Consider the following 11,802-nt stretch of genomic DNA (forward strand, 5'->3'; position numbering starts at 1 on the left):
CTTAAGTCTTCAGAGTTATGACTTTCACTCAATGGGTCAGTCATATACAACGTAAAACCTAACACAAATGTGCATCGGCTCAAGTTGCTACACCGCATTAACACTGAAAAACAAAGTTATCAAGACAAATCCCTGAACAGTAAAAGAACTATTACTTTTGTAGTTTTTAGCTAGCTTATAATTCCTAACGTTAATTTTCGTAATGAGAATAAGCACTTACAAACTTTTAATAATCACCATATTGAATAATACGTATTATTGTCACATGACTAATCAGTTGACATACACTGTTGAGTAAAAGGGTGATTTTTTAAACTCTAACCGATTTAAGTCAAACAACCACTAGAGATTACGTAGATGTGTTTTTTTAATTCGACAGTAAACAACGATGGTATAAAAGTAATTGTGTTCAGTTATCTACTGTTGTATCCCACCTCCAAGCCAGTCATAAATAACGGGGTCTAATTATGAGAAGAATGGAGTTGTAGTGTTTCAATATACAAGAGTTGTATGTGAAAGCAATAGGAAGACTGAAGTCCTTCCAGATGAAAACTCAATACGACTGTTTCAGTTTCTCATGGAACTTTCAATGTAAATACTTTGAAACTGATCAAATTGCTGTTATACATTCAAAGGAGAATCACTGGCGTGCTTACAAACGCCTACGTAAGTAACGAAACAAAAAAATTCTGCCAAAAAGTACTTGCCAATATCACGTAAAAACTATCAACAGAAATCAATACTTGTCTTTTCTAAAATACTATTGGTTATCCTACTACTGTTTTTTATTTGGTGCATATGTGTGTGCACTTTTACTGTATGCTGATTGGTTGTACATACAAATTGCAGAAAAATTTATTACATACCAGTGTTGTAAAGTGTATTTCACCGAGCTACGTTTGTCACGTAGGCGGGGAATTTAATCTAAACCCAGTTATTGATCCAAAAAAGAATAATTTGAAAGATGTAAAAACTTTGTCATTCGTATTTCCTGATTGAAAATTACAAATTAAATGCGAAAAGTTTTTCTTCTAAATTGTTTTCTCAAACAGTATGATCAATAATCATTCCATTAACCTTTTCAACGGTTGATTTGTGTCATTCAAATTAGATAAACAATGCTTACTTCTTGTTGTGTATTTGCATGCTATGTGCCTAAAATTTGACATCGAAGCTTTTTTGGATGAATAATTCTCATATCAATTGACTAAGATACCATTCAAACTAGGTGATTTGTTAAAACAATATAAATAAGGTAAACACTTATGTAATCTCATAATTCGCATAATTTATTAAGTTCTTTACTACGCGTTGTTGCGGTGAACATTTTCTAGGTAGTTGAAAGAAAATTGTTTGCTCAATAATTGAACAACGGGTTTCATCTACTGACTATTGTGTTTATCTCCTTAGTCCCTCCGGTGTTTGTGCGCTTGCTTATAAATAAGTTAAGAAAATATAAAGGTCAGGTGAACGAAAACATAGTTTTAATACACTAAATCACCAGCTATTTGCTTAAGCAGTGTTGACAAGTGTAGACTTCATCGTTGGAGCCTAAGCTGTAATCATAATCTGTGATTGAAAAGGTTAAGTAATATGACCTATAATAAATTTCAATAAAGCTGTTCCCAAGCTATTACTCTAAATCTTGGTCTTATTGTCATAGCGTACATCTCAGGCGGTTGGTGAAAAATTTTCGTATTTTATATCACTATAACACTGACTATTCTGTTACGTGACTTTAGTAGGGATGTTCTGCAGAAATTACTTACGCCTGTTACTCCCAATGGAGCATAGGCCGCCGACCAACTTCAACCCACTCTGTCCTGGGCCTCCCTTTCTAGTTCTATCCAGTTCCTGTTCATTCTTCTCATGTCTGTCTCCATTTCTCGGCGTAATAAGTTCTTTGGTCTTCCTCTTCTCCTTAGGCCTTCAGGATTCCATGTGAGGGCTCGTCTTGTGACGCAGTTGGGTGATTTCCATATTGAGGAAATCACCCAACTCCGCCTGTAGCTCCTCCAGGAGCTACTGCCGGTCCCAAGCCCGGGTAAAGGCGGAGGGTTGGGCATGAGGTTAGCGACCCCATTCCGTAGAAAACCAACTCGCTAAAAAGCGCTAGCCAGAAAAAATTATTCTGCAGAAATTAGAAATCATAATTTTCGGAAAAGGACAATGTGAATTTACTGGGATGCATAGGATAGCTTATTAAAATACATAAAAAATGCTGATACCAGAATTTAAGTAAAATGAATAAAATATCTAAAATTCCCGCAACGAGAACGTCATTACTATAATATTGAAATCATTGCTATTGGCACTCATTTCTCGTCCTATCTCGAAACTTTATGTTAGTTTTCAGTCGCAGATCACTGTCGCTTATACTCTTGGAATATTTATACATGTTAGATAACTTAGTTCTCATTACACTGAATAATTAATTGTTTATTCCTTCTAATAAGTCAAAAGTAAGCTTGATCTCTTAAGAAAGATACTGTTTTGGGACATAGGTGTAGATAGCATGTATATAATCATTTCGGTACATCTCAGCATCCAGAACCTAGGTAATAAATCGCGTGATTATTATTACATGATCTGAATTTTGGACTAACAGTAGATAAGATTGAAATAATTTTGACTAAATAGTTGAAAGCTTCTATTTAAAAATAATTGTTTGTAAAATAACCAAAATTGGTAATACAAGTCGAAAGAAGTACTATAACAACAATGCCATTCATTGGAATAATTACGATAAAGCACACTAGATGATATGTATGGATTTATAAAGTATTTTGCACTGTCAAACCGATAGGTCCCAATGTAATAACTGTAACTGTTTTTCCTTGAATCCCAAAAAATATTGATAACTGATTAAGTATTTTCTTTTTCGATGTTTGTTTCAATATGATATCCCAGTGAATTATTGTGTTAGTGGATGCACTGGATAAATAACATACATATGATCACCAAAGTATTGTTACCTGTAAACAGTATTTTGTTAGCCTATCAACCAGTGTACACGCAAAAAAATGTGGGAGCTTTCTAAAGTTATTTAGAAAATATTTACAACTCTATACAACGATCTACTGTATCTACAACCATTAAAATGATCTTTTCGACGCGGAACATACTTTGATTTTACAACTGATAAAAAACATCTACGTTTGAAAATGATTTGATGCTAAGTTACTGTACTCATCTGAGTTTTATTACATTTTAACCATATATTTTTAATTTATCTGAATTCTCAAGGTTTAGTAATTAGCATAAAAGTTGGTAGTTCATTTTGAGGTCCGCACATGTTCGTCATTTAAACATAGTCACTCAAATCGATTAATTAACTTCATGTTCATAAACTGGTGAATTTGGATATAACAATTACATGATTGTTTCGCAGTAAAATTGGCTAGTAAACCGATTTTGATTGGTCTTTAAGCCTCCATGTGTAGTCTTTTCAGTTCGTGTTTATGGTTATTTACAAAAATATTTAATAATAAGTTATCAAAAAAGATTATAATTTATCATTAAATCTTGTTAAATCAAATCATATTTTTCGCTTGGATAATCTTTTCCATTTTGATTTCACAATATAGGGTGACGATGGGGTTGTTGGTTGTTATTATCAATCATCAACAAATACTGTGGTGGATTCGAGGCAGATATGAAAAGAATGAATAACAACTGGAAAGAACTGGAAAGGATTGGGTAGGACATGGTTGGATGGAGAATGATGCTGTTGTGCGGCCTTTGCTCTTCCACGAAGGGTAACAGGCATAATCCTAGTCAAACTTTAGAAAATGTTAATCTTTCTTGATCATTTATTTCTTGTCGATAGTGTAAAACTATATTGTTCAATGTAATTAGTAATAATTACTTGAATGTTGTTAATAACAGAGAAATATCTGCTAACAGTAAACACAATTAACAAAATTACCAGTAATTGAGATTGAAAAATATGTAACTTATCCATGCTCAAAAGTTAACTCATTTCTGTCCATAACAAAACAGATGAAAATGTACACGTAAACAAAAATGATTACAATAAGTAGAAGTATGAAAGAAGGTAGTTTATGACGTTTCAGTAGAATTTTTATTTAAATTCTGTAACTCAAGTTTAGTCCTGATATTCCTTTGAAATAAGTAAATTTTGATTATCTTATTGGCTTGTGAAAACATTAATAGGTGACTTACATAAACAAATGCAAAGTATTAAACCCAAAATTGTTTATTGTATCTTCTAGTTGGAGGTTTAAACTTTCCATGGCCCACTTCGTCGTCACAGTTTAATACTACTAGCTTTCACATATGAAATGTTTCAAAAATCGATACATAAAACCTCTTGCTAAATAACTTCTCAATTTATACAATTTTTTTCCTGGAAATGACTAAATAATTCCTGATGTCAAATTTCGTTGTTGCTTATAGTCAAGAAAAAAAAACTCTTGATATATACTTTTAAATTTTTTTTATCGTTTTCAGGAAAAAAATTTGGCTAAGATTCAGAATTTTATTCACACTTTTCCGGTTATGTATCTATATGCTTACCAACTAATAGAGAGAATAGAAAAAAACTTGTTCCACTTATTTTATTACATAACTACACTTTATTCTTTTTACTGTAAACATTTTGCTTATTTGTTTATTATTAAAAAAATAATTTCACGATCGCTACTGTACTTAGTTGCTGCTTGATTATATAACAGTTAGAAGTAGATCTTTCCTCTCTCCCACTAAAACAAAGATTTTTCTTAGTATAATATAAACCGATTTACGTGGTAAGCTGTGTACTTATATGTACATGTATACGCCTATACACTTTTATTCAATTGTGTAAATTATTTATGTAGAAGGACTACTAGATAACACATTTTGTCAGCCCACAATTATATATATATATATATATATATATAATTATTTTTGGAATTTTACTTATTTATAGTGTTTTTTTTATCTTTGGCAGTCAGTTAGTCAGTCATCAGCAACGTAGAATCTGGTACATGTGTACATTGGTTCAAGTTGCTACACCTTATTAGCACAGTGAAATGATTGTTTTACAAAGTATTACACCATATGGATGTTGGTAAATGTTTATGTACGTGTGTATATAACCACACATACATAAATAAACTAACCAATTTTGTTTTGAAGAATACCTTGACCTACATCTCTATTCAAATTAAAAAGAAATATGGAAAAGTTTCTACTTTTTCTGTTTTTCTTTATCGATCCACGTTAGATACAAAGTTACAAATGCAAAAGATGAATAAAATGGATTGGACATTAAGTACACAAATGCACTCTGGGGGTGGGGATAATTTTGTTTACGAATAATTTCCCTAGAGATACAGAAATAGAACATAGAGCATCAAAGACCCCTATGATATAAATGATATTAGTAGCTTGTACTATATCTTAAAGTTTTGAGACATAGTTTTCGTCAAAAAAAAAAAATAAACAAAATTAGTGCTAAATTTCCGGTACTGTTGCTCCTTTTGTACTAATTCTTGAGTTCTAGAAGTTTTCATCGTGTTATCAAAATTCTGAGGTGGATTTCATGAGTATAGGTTGCACTCTTTTACAGTCAACCAAATAAATTAAATGGATATTGAATTCTGGAGTCAGTTACTGAATGATATCTTGACTTACTATAAGACTAAGACCTAGAGATACCTGGGTTCCACCTGTTATGTGAATTCACGAGTAGTCTGATCAGCCAATATGTGTTCACTGAATGAGAAAACTAATATTTCAATTCTCAGGAATTGTAAAACTAGTTAGATATCAAACTTATTGGTTTTCTTTAACAACAAACGAACAGTAGTCAAATTGCTACGTACAAGCTACAACAAACGGGTTTCAACCAATATTGATTTTTTAAGTTATTGAATCATATAGCCTAATCATAATAGCCTAAAATAAAATAAATTAGGAGCTGCTGGAGATATATTCATGGAGATAATTTATGTCATAAGGAAAGCTATCATCCTCATACATTTTCAATGTCCCTGGAGTGTTATTTTCTCACAGATTGCTTTCTATTCTAAACTCCTTTTTTCATTCCTTGGTGTTTTTGTCTACAAGATGGATAAATACACTTTCTCTGTAATTTTGTTTTCCAGATACATGAATTTTTTTATTTCTTAGATGTTATCAAATGAATAGGCATAGTCTATAAATTACTTATTCTTTGCTGTTATGACTTTGTATATGTAGATGTTATTGCCCAGTATTTAGCGAAAAAATAAGTGTACATAGGTGAACTCATCCTCCTCTCATTATACTGCTTGTTTTTGGGGCGAAGAGGACGTTATTATAGCCAGCTAACTAGTCATAAATTTGAAACAGTGTTCGTACATAAATATGTAAATGACTGATGTCAGATGTGACTTGTATATCATGATGTTTTAGCGAGTGTTATATCGGAATAAAGACTGGTATGGCTCGATGCAAGGAAGAAGATGTAGATAGACAGGTGTGAACTTATTAAACATCAGAAATGAGTCCAGAACTTAATCTAAATAAACCGAGTTTTTACATGGTAGGCAAAGATGGATAATGGCTAGCAGTGGAATCCAGGACGCGCGTTTCGTCCTATTTGGGACTCGTCGGCTGGATGTACCTGCATCTCAGAGTTGATGTTCACTCTGGGACTCGAACCCAGTACCGTTCGCTTCAAACGCCATCGCATTATCCACTCAGCTACTGAGTCCATCTTTGCTTACAAATTGTTACAATAATTTAAGTTCTTAATTCGACAATTATGAGGTGATTTACAATCAGATGTAACAACTATTCTGGATTTTCTGGTTTTAAATTGTTCTGTAGCTGATGATGAACATCAACTCTGAGATGCAGGTACATCCAGCTGACGAGTCCCGAATAGGACGAAACGCGCATCCTGGATTCCACTGCTAGCCACTATCCATCTTTGCTTATCATGCTTGTGAATTTAGACCATATCGAGGCAATACTCACAGTATGCACATATGCCAATTAGAGACTGACCAGTTGCAGTCCTAAACATCAATGGAAAGATTCAAACAAACAATACTAAGTTAATTTCGAGTTTTTACATGTTTTACTTAAACTTATGAATAGTCAAATTTAAATAAATTGAACTGGATAGTACTTTATGTTAATTAATCAGTAACTTAATGTATGTATGCAATCTACGACATAAAATTAAGTTAGTGCATAGCAAACAAATGTTACTAATCTCAATATAGTCCTTTTTTAGCTGTACAAATGCGAGTTGGTTTTTCTGTAGGTGCCATTGTGGTGTGTGCTACTGATGTCGACAGATATAAGTAGTATGTATCACCAATCAAAAGTGAAATGCCTGACGACAGAAGGTTAAGAAAATCGAAGAGAAGAGAACGAGAACAGAGAGTGATTGGCGTGGAGATTAAGGAACAGTCAAGTCTGAGACAATTGATTGACATTTTGCAAATGAATTGTTTATTATATGGTTCTCAGATTTTACTAAGAGACTGTAATTTCATGTTTAAATACATTTGGTTGTCCCCGCACTTGTGTTGTCGTTCACTACACCCTGATTTCCCCTCATTTGCTTCGTGTAACTGCAAAATATTTCACACAAAAATGCATCTAAACAACTAAAACCATACGTAAATCATGTGTTATAAAGTTTTCGTAAGAAAGGTGCATGTTCATAACCAGGTCTTGGAGACGAAAACAGTAACGACAACAATCGATTAGTTGGATATAAAAAGTAATGATTGTATTTTATCATTTCTGAATGCAAAATTACATTCCTAAGTTTAGGAAATCCATAGCTGAATTTTGTTTATTTCAATGAATATCTAAATAAAGGATCAAAATAATCTTTTTCGGATGTATTGATAGACATATTCAATGCAGTTACCAAAGTTGATTGCCTCATTGATGAACATTCAAGTAATGTTTCTTGTGTGTGCATCCCATGGGAAACACTACGCCTGTAATAATGACAGTGCACTATTTGTATGATATTCAACCAACTTTTTTTCAGGATCTTATTGACGATATGGATTTGTATCTTCCCAGTATGTATAAATATTGAACAAGGTTGAAATTTTAAGTAATCACTGAATGATTTATTAATGCATAATTAAATTGACTGATGAACATCTGGGTACTGTCTGCCTCGACGTTAATCTTCAAGTAAAGCTTAAAAGGAGTAAACTTCAGAGTCGTCAACCTAATGTATCCCACTTATTCCAAATGGCTTGCGTTTTTTGACACCTACATTGAAGTGTTAGAAACACCCTAATTATGGTTCTTAAGACGACCAAAATGAATGGTTAGAGAGGGTGTGATTTTCACTCAGGGATTTAATCTAAAATCACTTATAGTTTGATAATAACACAATGACTTGCTATTCTTTATTTAAGCTTGTTTTTTTTGTGTTTCTTTTACAAACCATGCTCTTAGAATCTACTTTCCTCCCTCTTAGATTTAATTTTATTGCATTCCGTTAATTCGGTTGTTTATGTAGTGTGAGGCAATTTCTCAATGTTTGAAATAGTTTACATCTTCCTTCTTTTATCTATTTATACGTGAATTATTCTTCTGATTATAATATTCTCATTTGTAGTTTTCTGATTGAATCGGCTGTTAAAGGAGTTTGTAACTCTTGAGGGGTAATGGATTCCTGGGTTTTTGAAAATATCTACTATCTAGTGCTCTTTGGATACATTATTTCATTCGACTAGTTCTAAATCAGAACACAAATTGGAAGTAAAGGAAAATACATCCCAAAAATTCGAACAACAAAGTGTAATGTGGTAAAATGTCAACATACATATATGACATACACAGGAATACTCTAGTATCTCCTCAGTCTATCCGCTAGCGTTGATTGGTTGAAGAATGAACCAAGTTGTGCGTTCATTTTGATCTAGTCTCAAGCAAGTAGTAATCAAGAATCTATTCTGCTAAGAAGTAAAGTTTTTCGAAAAAGATAAAAACATAGTTTGCATGAATATTGTCTAATCTGACTTTGATTTATTTATTAAAAAACATAGGTTATAGATACTCAAATTCTCATAAAATTGTTTTTTTTTGTTCAACATTTTTCAATTTATCAGATCTATTCGAGCTCATTTATTATTATTATTCATAGGAATTATTAATAACAGACGGTGAGAATTTAGGTGGTACATTTAATGCAATGGATGGTACATTACAATGTCGTTTTAGACGACGTGTTCGACCACTGGATACAGTTCATCAATTAATGGATTTAACATCACCGAATGCATACCATTTGATTGTTACTCGTGGTGTTGAACGTAAAAAAGACGGATTCGGTCGTCCTTTCGCTGGTGGAGAATCGGTGTCTCAACGTCCGGTTGTCATTACTTCGTAAGTAATTATGCTTATTCTCCTTTTCAAACTTTTGCTGTAGGCTTTTTTTCTCTACAAAAATAAAAATTGTTAAAATATATTAGTTTTCTTGCAAATTCATAGCAAAAGTTCTGGAATTATTTATTGTAAAGTGAATGAAAAAATGTATCTGATTGATCGTTTGTAATTGAGATAGCTTAATGATAACGTTTCTGACCGTTGTGTACTGAATTACATAAGTTTAAATAGGTAAGCGAAAGAATGAAGTTACATAAATCCCTAATCTGTTTAAGTGAAGGTAATAGACGACTTCACGCTGATGAATTACAAAAAATACTATCTACAATTTATTCAGAAACTAATGATTCCGAATTGTCGTGAGCAGGAACAATGTTACTACCATTTTGAAACTTCATATCATAAAAACAAAACCTAAACCAAGTGTGTTGTTATTGGCAAGTAAGGAGGATAAAGTAAATAATTGGTTAATTATTCCTATTACGTTAGGATCTTTTTAGAAAAGACAGTTTGACAGATTTATATATAAATATCATATCTCCACTCACTAACCATCAACTTCTGTCTATCCTACTCATGTCCCACCTAATGTTACGTATTTAAGTAATTAGGTATGCGTATATTTAAATAAAGTTTAAAGCCCTTCTCCTTTATAAACACTGAACATACAAAATATCAAGGCTGTATCCTTTAACTTTACCAATAGAGCACAATCAACACTGATTACCAACTGTTATCCATCTGTTTTCATTAAATTTACTATAATTTTGTAATTATTAATTCACTGTTAGATCTATTTATTTCTTTTTAATCCATTGTTTTCTACCTTTTTATCAGACCTATTTACGGAAGTATGACAGGCATAATTGGTCGTGGTTCTGCAATAGCTAAAACTCATGGATGTCTTATGGTATTAGCTTGGGTGTTATGCGCTAGTATTGGTATTATACTAGCTCGTTATTACAAAGATGTATGGCCTAATTCTGGTCTATTAGGTGAACGTGTCTGGTTTCAATCACATAGAATACTGCAAGGCATATGTGTCGGTTTAACGTGTATTAGTATAATTTTGATTTTTATCTATTGTGAAGGCTATTCACAAGCAACAGCATATCCATATTATATACATCCAATACTTGGTTTAATTGTCTTCTCTTTGGCTTTGATTAATGTAAGTTTTATATGGGATTTGTAGGAAATTCTTCATATTTCCTTAGCATATATATATATATATATACATATATATATAACTTCATGAACAACTAGAAGTATTGGAATGATCTACTTGATAGTTCGTTGACATAACCTCAACTTGGACCTCTAAACAACACAGTTAATAGAATATAGAATCACTGGGTGAGACTATAATTTATAAAAGAACCAATCACACTTAAGATAGCAGATCTTGGATTCTAGTGCGAAATTCGTTCACTCATTTGGCTAAATACCATTTTGGTATTATATCTGATGTCACTTCATGATAAAAACATTAAATCTAATCCCTAAACCTAGCATTTAACTGTAAATCCTGATTCCTCACACTAATATATAATTCTCATTCAACCCTTATAAGTAGGCGGACATTCCAAAGTTATTTTAGCGTTGCTCACGGGTCATCCGTAAATTAAAGTCTTGCCAATTGCTGACCAACTGAATCAGAACTGTAATCTATATGTAAAAAAATTTAATCAAGATAAGACGGCTGAAATTATTACCAGATAATGAATAATGATCAATCAAGAATAACAAAGTAATCCGTATTCCCTCACTTTAATCCTTCTTATCATACTTGCGTAATATTGTCAAGTCATTATCTCTGAAATTCTCTGTTTTATCCGTATTCAAACTGCAGACCTTTAGGCTGAAAGATCTCAGTAGTAAATAATTTAAAGTTTCATATTGATATTAATCATAATGTACAAAAAAATCAATACACCTAGTCATTAGATATATAATTAAATTAGTTACCTAATCGCTGCTTCCATCTTGGTATACAGAAATCAAGTAGATGTTTATTTGTGCATCAACCCAGTCCATCAACTCATCAATATATTTGGGCGCTGGTAGTGGAGTAGGCTTTTTATAATGTATATTATCGCGCCAATGATATTCAAACTTTTTGCCTCCAGACATTGTGGGGCATGTCTGCACAGTGCACCGATCACATATAGTCCCATAAATGAGATTGATGCGGTTATAAAAATCAACAACTGGGAAGATAACAATCAATATTTCAATTCACCATGAACTGCAATCCAATCATTCAGTTCTTCGTCATCTGGCTTTTTAACAGCTTCTCTGAGGTCGATCCCCGAACTTAGTGAAGCCTCAGCGTGCTTGTGAAGATGATAGCGTATTGTATCTGGTGCAAACTTTTTCTTCGGACGGAAAGTCTTTGGAAACAATTACCATCACTAACCAAATACTACCTTTTGCTTAACG

The 11,802-nt window shown here is 32.5% G+C and overlaps 1 protein-coding gene and 1 non-coding gene across 2 annotated transcripts in view; one reads left to right on the top strand and one right to left on the bottom strand.

Moving 5' to 3' along the window:
* Nucleotides 1-545: 545 nt before the first annotated feature.
* Nucleotides 546-11,802, top strand: part of Smp_196110 (ceramidase) — a gene marked incomplete at its 5' end in the record, with an annotated part of 17,266 nt that continues 6,009 nt past the window's right edge. The window contains 4 exons of the mRNA XM_018789273.1: nt 546-666; nt 3,589-3,638; nt 9,143-9,360; nt 10,198-10,531. Coding sequence (XP_018654733.1) covers nt 546-666; nt 3,589-3,638; nt 9,143-9,360; nt 10,198-10,531 — 723 coding nt within the window. The remainder of the gene's footprint in view (nt 667-3,588; nt 3,639-9,142; nt 9,361-10,197; nt 10,532-11,802) is intronic.
* On the bottom strand, nt 6,634-6,700 carry Smp_tRNA_01834_Gln_TTG.1.1. The gene has a single exon. It is a non-coding gene (tRNA).

This window comes from Schistosoma mansoni, chromosome W (genome assembly GCF_000237925.1).
Source record: "Schistosoma mansoni strain Puerto Rico chromosome W, complete genome".
NCBI lineage: Eukaryota > Metazoa > Platyhelminthes > Trematoda > Strigeidida > Schistosomatidae > Schistosoma > Schistosoma mansoni.